The 6,365-nt window shown below is 38.9% G+C and overlaps 1 protein-coding gene across 2 annotated transcripts; it reads right to left on the bottom strand.

Moving 5' to 3' along the window:
- Positions 1-18: 18 nt before the first annotated feature.
- Positions 19-3,727, bottom strand: cmklr2 (chemerin chemokine-like receptor 2). 2 transcript variants are annotated; one of them, XM_073473705.1, is made up of 3 exons: positions 3,401-3,727; positions 2,011-2,131; positions 19-1,862 (listed from the first exon to the last, which is right to left on the bottom strand). In XM_073473705.1, the coding sequence occupies exon 3, from the start codon at positions 1,858-1,860 to the stop codon at positions 781-783; it is 1,080 nt and encodes a 359-aa protein (XP_073329806.1). In that variant the 5' UTR covers positions 1,861-1,862; positions 2,011-2,131; positions 3,401-3,727; the 3' UTR covers positions 19-780. The 2 variants fall into 2 exon arrangements, with proteins under 2 accessions (XP_073329806.1, XP_073329807.1); XM_073473706.1 differs by having other exon boundaries at positions 19-1,894.
- Between the last annotated feature and the right edge of the window lie 2,638 nt (positions 3,728-6,365).

Genomic DNA, 6,365 nt, shown 5'->3' on the forward strand with positions numbered 1-6,365 from the left:
AGCAAAGTACAGTAGATGTTCAGAGGAAGACATTTATTGAGATTTATGCTATGCATTTGTAATATATTAGAATAAAACATTTATACAACTCTCAACTAGTTTAAAAATCTTACAATACATTAATAAGTGACTAGCAGCCAGTATAAAACTGTATAACACATAATACTGTTAGACTACAAATAGATACAGTATATGCAACATATCTCATCTTTAAAAACTAAAGATGTCAGGCTTCATAAGTACTATGAAAAATTTGCGTTTGATAAAAGCAACTAACAATTACTTTCATTAGCGGCTGATCTGTCAGTGTCTATAAAATGACAGAAAATAGTGAAACATTTTCATTGCAATTTGAGAGCAACAGTCCAAAACACAAAGACATTCATATTATACTTCTCTACTTCTCTGGAACCAGAAAATGCTTAAGATTTTTATTTCCAAAGGAATGCAACACTTAATTGATTATCAAAATAGTTTTAATCATCTGTTGATCAACTAAGTAGCTGTTCCAGCTTATTTTTATCTTGCCTCTTTCTCTCCAAATAGATATATTATAAAATACATGGAAAGATACTATCTCTTGTACACATTATACACACTTTGCTCAACTTTTCCATTGAGCGTAATTACACATAACTCTGTCCAAATGTAACAAAATAGGAAAATCTTAACACTACAGTTGGAAAGAACAGCTAGGGTAATCCCCACATTTAGGCTTAAGCAATAGTCTTACTCTCATGCTTTTCATGGAAAACTACTACAGTCTGAGGATGGTTGTAATCATAGAGTTGATGATGCCACAGACTCCTCTGGGACACTGTCCTGGTGAACTCCTGGCACAGACTCCATCTCAGTGGCAGAGATTGACTGGCTGAGCTCTCTCAGTGAACTCTTAGTTAAGTCAAAGCATGCACGCTTGAGGATATGACGCACCTTTTTGCCCAGGAGCATGTACAGCAGGGGGTTAATGCAGCTGTTAAAAAAGCCTAAGCTGGTGGCGAGAGGAAAGCCAGCTTTCAGAATGTTGTGTAGGTATGCTGAGGAATGTATGGATAACTCCATCAAGCTAAAAGTATGAAAAGGTGCCCAGCATAAAAAGAAGGCCAGGATTACAGCAGAGACTGTTTTGGAGAAGCTGGACAGGCGAACTGAACCCCCAGATTGATTCACTTTGATCGTCAGGAGAATGCCCGTCACAGATATGGCAGTAAAAGGCAAGAGGAATCCCACTGTGGTACGAATGGCCACTATTATAATATGTCTCATGGCCGCTGTGTGTCCGTCCTCTGTGTGGAAGTTGTTGAAGCACACCACCTTGTCGTGTAAGCGCATGGTGTCGCGAAAGATCAGCGCCGGGCAGCTCGTGGCAGCAGCTAGCACCCATATGCACCCACACACGACCCAGGCTCTCTCTACAGTGCGATACCTCTGACACCAGTTGAGGTGTACCAGAGAGACATATCTGTCTATGCTGAGCACTGTGAGAAAGAGCACACTAGCGTACATGTTCATCACAGACACAAATGAGTTAATCTTACACATGGCCACACCGAAGTCCCAGTGGAAGTCCCGCAGGATGTAATCAATGTAGAAGGGAAGAAAGAGCACAAAGACAAAGTCTGCCATGGCTAGATTGAGCAACCAGGTGCTGTTGACAGTCTTTTTGCTTTTGAATGCAGTCACCCAGATCACAGTTCCATTTCCAATGAGGCCAAGCACAAAGGATATAATGTAGATGACCACTGAGATAATGTGTGTAGTTTCCCTCTGCTTGTGTTCAACTTGAAGCTCATCCAAGTCGCCATACTCCAGGTCGTAGTCATAGGTGTAATTCCCGTAGTCCTCAACGGATTCATCCATTGCTGCAAGGATGTAACATCAGTGGTGAAGTTATCTGTGGGAAGCTCATGATAAGATTCACTCCTTTGAATTTTCCATAAACACATTAGCGTATTTTTAAAAAATCAAATAATAAATCAGCGTTATAATAAACCAAACACATATCCTCACCTCACACTCCTTGTGATTATTCCAGGCCGTCCTCCAAAAAGATAAAGTTGCCTGTCTTGCGCCTCTTTCCGATCATACACTTCCTGTGTTGAAGTTAAGACTGGGTGTGTCCTGACTAACCCTGAAACATGATGTCAACATCTTTTGTATCAACAATGTGGACACTGAGATGCCCAACAGATGAGGCAGGAAAAGCACTCATAGTATGATTCATATAAATTCTTGTTTTGCAAGTTAAAATGGCAGAACTGGCAAATACTGCACTGTTACACAATGTTCATCATTTCCAAGGCTATTAACAACCAAGCAGCAGGGTGGGTATCTTTCCACAATTCATCAATATTTGTATCATTATCAAGGCTATAATGGAGTGCATGGTAATGACATTGTGACCACATTTACAATGAATTTGTGGTCCGACATGAATGTTGTGGGGTTTTTTTTGTTTTACTTGACTATTTCGAGTGTCCATTGCATATTACAAATGTATTCACGTTACCGATTAACAAACTTTGAAAAACAAAAGTCTAAGCAAACAATATCATTAATGTGAGGTCTTAATCTATCAGAACGTTAATAATATGATTTAAATCTTAATCTTATTGAGAAAAAAATATATTATGACAGATGTAACTTTGCCATCTGTTTAAGACTGTATAGACAATAAGTAAATAATTATTAAGTAAGATATTAATATTTGAGTGAGCAATAGACAAACTTGTTGATAAAAATGTCTTGCCAACTAATCGGACAACAATAAGATTTGGATGTTAAAGGGGCTGTATGTAGTTTTGGATAACTATTTACAATATTTACAATATTAATAAGGTTATAATACAAAAGAAATATTTATTTTTTCCATAACTGATTAAACAAGCTGTTCTCGGAGGAAAATAAAGAGCTAGATAAGAAGCTAGAAAGATGGCAGGGTCCGCCAAATATAAACAAAGGAAAACAGTATGAAATTGTGTTGTTCTTTGAGGTCAGTTGGTTTATTTTGTTTTACTCAGAGATGAAAACAAAGACAGTTTGTTTGTTTAGGCATAGAAAAAAAAATCAGTCAATGAAGATCTTTGTCCTGAAATGTCTTCAGTGCACATTTAACCTCATTGTAAAGAGAAACACGTATTGGACAGACTACTACTAGACTGAACATTAACTAAAGAGACAACTACAAAGACTAGAAAGTAAGTGGACAAAATGCAGAATCAGTGCAATCAACACATGAAGAAGAAGAGCCTCTCTCCTCACTACACCTTCATACAAATCTCAGCAAACACTGCAGAAACATTGTTTATGTAACAGGTACCTCGTCTATCGAATAGGAAACAACAGATCACAGAAAGTGCCACATATACAACACTTAATAGTATAAACATGCATCGCTTACCTAAAAGTGCAGCGCTGCCTTTTAACAAGTATTTTGGATGAAAAAGTGCTCCAGCTCCCGGATGAAAGTGCCTGCTAACTTAGCCTTTTAGCCTCCGCTTTTGCTGGGCCTCGTCCTTGACTTCCCACACGGCTGCAAAACTCCTTTCTGCGGCATGTGTTGTCTTTCCGTGAGCCCATCCAAGCACAACTCTCCGCTATGAGATGTGCAGTGTGGGCGCGCCCGGCTGACGCGTCAAACATGGACCACAGAGAGAAGAGAAGTTATTGGTCACCAGCGCGGAGTGAAGAATGCTTTCATTCAGAGGACCTGTGGCTGCTGCTCACAACAGCGGGGGAAACCCTCAGTCAGTCCCCTCCTGGTCCTCACTGAAGGTTTCAACCCTGCACATGCAGTTTTTAACAGCCTAAAAAGGCACACATTGCTTCAGTCAGTGGGCAGGGCCAACCGAGGGAAGGTTTACTCGAGGCTGTCATCTTTTCTTTGACTTCTGCTTCACTCTCGCAAGGCATTCAACTCTTTGATTGATTCTTGCTCAGTAAAATGCACTGTGTAAAAATGTTGGCTAAAACAACTTGGTAAATCCAGTAAGTCGTTGCAGCCCTGCCTCCAGGCCGAACACTGAGGTTGGGACAATTGTGCAAAAGCTGGATCTTGTTCTTTGCCAGTGTTTTGAAACGTATTTAGAAGGTGTGGTTGCATTTACTGAGGCACTTCCATAAAGTCTGGGGATTTACAAGAAACTGATTTGAAAATGAAAGGTCAAAACAAAACAGATCCAACAGGGACTGAACTATCTTGATAGTTCAAAATCAAAATTGCTTAATCCTACTGTACACTTCCTCTCATGCAACTTATAACTTCCTTTACTAGAACTAGTAATTTCCCAACATCTTTAAAAAGTGATGTTCACCCAACACCCTCATACTTTTCCTTAACTAACACAGGCTTTCCGAGAAAAATGAAATAATGCCTAAACTCAGACTTGACAAAGCTCCACCAGAGTCACAGAAGACATTGCACAAAAAATTTATTGGCGCCGAACTTTGGTAATGAAAGTAAAAATGCCTCAGATGAACGTGATGAGCTGTTCTTGCAAAAAAAAAAATGCTGTCTATTCTGCTGAGACACAATTAATCGAGAATAACCTTTGCAGACTAAAAGAGAAATTAGTTGCCATTAAATAAGTCAAATTTAACAGCAACAAAGCTCTTTTCCAAACTGATGTGAGGTTGAAATAACAAATTTCGACCATTCATGTGGACTGTGCTGCTTACTCATCCCCTTTTGTTTCATAAGACAGTCAGACAGCCTTGTCTCAGTTGTCATGATCTCTCCAGCGGCCTAAAGTGACCATCTCATCTCTCTGTGGGTGGACCATATAGCCCTGAGGGGGGAGCTGTCTCATCCTCCAATAGCTGTGTGTGCAATCTGCAAAGACTCCCAATCAAGTCATGCCATGCACTGATTATAGTCCATAGCTCAAGCCACACAGTCCTCCTCGAAGATATTATGTTATCTCAGAGAGAGACTAACTGGGGCAAAGTTCGACACCAGCATTTGTGCTTTTCCTCACATATACTGTCTCAACAAGCAGATCCATGAATCACTCATGTTTAATTTTACTGGCTCACTAAAACACGTTATACCTATATGGTAGAGATAACTCAAACATATACGTGTTACTTAAAGTTTTTATGAGTCAATCCTGACACCAGTGCTTTTAGAAATAATGTTGCTGAGAATCCTCACAAAATATCCTATACTAATTTATCATTACCATTGTCAATTATACCGGTAAATGTGAGCATGCTGTAGGCATATATAATGTATATAAACATGTATACATGCTGTACATATCCACCCACTTCATTTATAAAAATATAAATTCTCTGTTACGTATTCTATGACATTAATGATTCAATATTTATTCCTTTGCACTACTGTATTCTTGTTTAAAATTTATAGAAACAGTCTGACTGGATTAACCTAATTTATTTATTTATTTTACTGTGTGTTTACTGCTAAGCTGGCTAATTGTTTCCTCTGAATTTCTAGCCTACTTAATTTTAAATGCGGTAGGCTACTTATATTTGTGGGAATATTTTCACAATGTGGTAATATTATTGAGCAAAGGGGAAAAAATCCCTTTTAAAATCAGTTACGACCATGAAATTAAAAGTAGGCCTACATTTAGCTAATGTTAGCTAGTTAGCTAACTCGGTATCTACAGAGACGCTAGCTAGCTGTATATAATATGTTTAGTAGCTGTGTGCAAATGAATGTGTTCTGTGCTGCCTTACTTAATTTTATTTATTTATTTTTTGCTGTGTGAACAGTATTAAGATATTAGATACTGTGCAGCTCCTCCGCTGATACTTTGTTACAGGTTAAACCACCCAGTAGGCTAAAGACGTAACTGCTTTAACAAGCTAAGTATTTTGTATTTCTACTGATGTTTCAGTCATAAATGCAGTACATATATACTCGTGGAAAGTTTTTGCGGATGTGGTATTACTTAAATATCTTTAGCAGAGGTTTAATTTCCGTTTTAAAAATCAGTAAGTATTGTTCGCTAGCTACATTTAGCTCACGTTAGCGACAGAGACGTTAGCTAGCTGTCTCCTTTCCTTAAACATACCCTATTTTATTTTATTTTTATTTATTTTATAATAACCAAAACATTAACCCATGCTCATAACAAAAAGCGGATTCTATGCTCCTTCTTTTTTTTATTAATTTTTTATTACTGTGTGTGACCGGTCTCGGTGTCAGAGGGGTCACTTCCTGTTTTTTCCAGGTTGATGTGTTTTTACAGCCGTGCCTTTGAGGTCACCTGCAACGGGCTTCCTGTGATCCAGCAGGGGAGGAAGGACATGTTTGTGCTCACCGAGGAGGAGTCAGCCTGCCGGGTTGACTTCCAGTAGCTGCCTGGCCACCGCCTTCTTTCTGCTCCCCTCCTCCT

This window comes from Pagrus major, chromosome 9, assembly GCF_040436345.1.
Source record: "Pagrus major chromosome 9, Pma_NU_1.0".
NCBI classification, from domain to species: Eukaryota; Metazoa; Chordata; class Actinopteri; order Spariformes; family Sparidae; genus Pagrus; species Pagrus major.

Coding starts and splice junctions, on each gene's coding strand:
- cmklr2 (XM_073473705.1), bottom strand. CDS start 1,860: ATGGATGAATCCGTTGAGGACTACGGGAATTACACCTATGACTACGAC.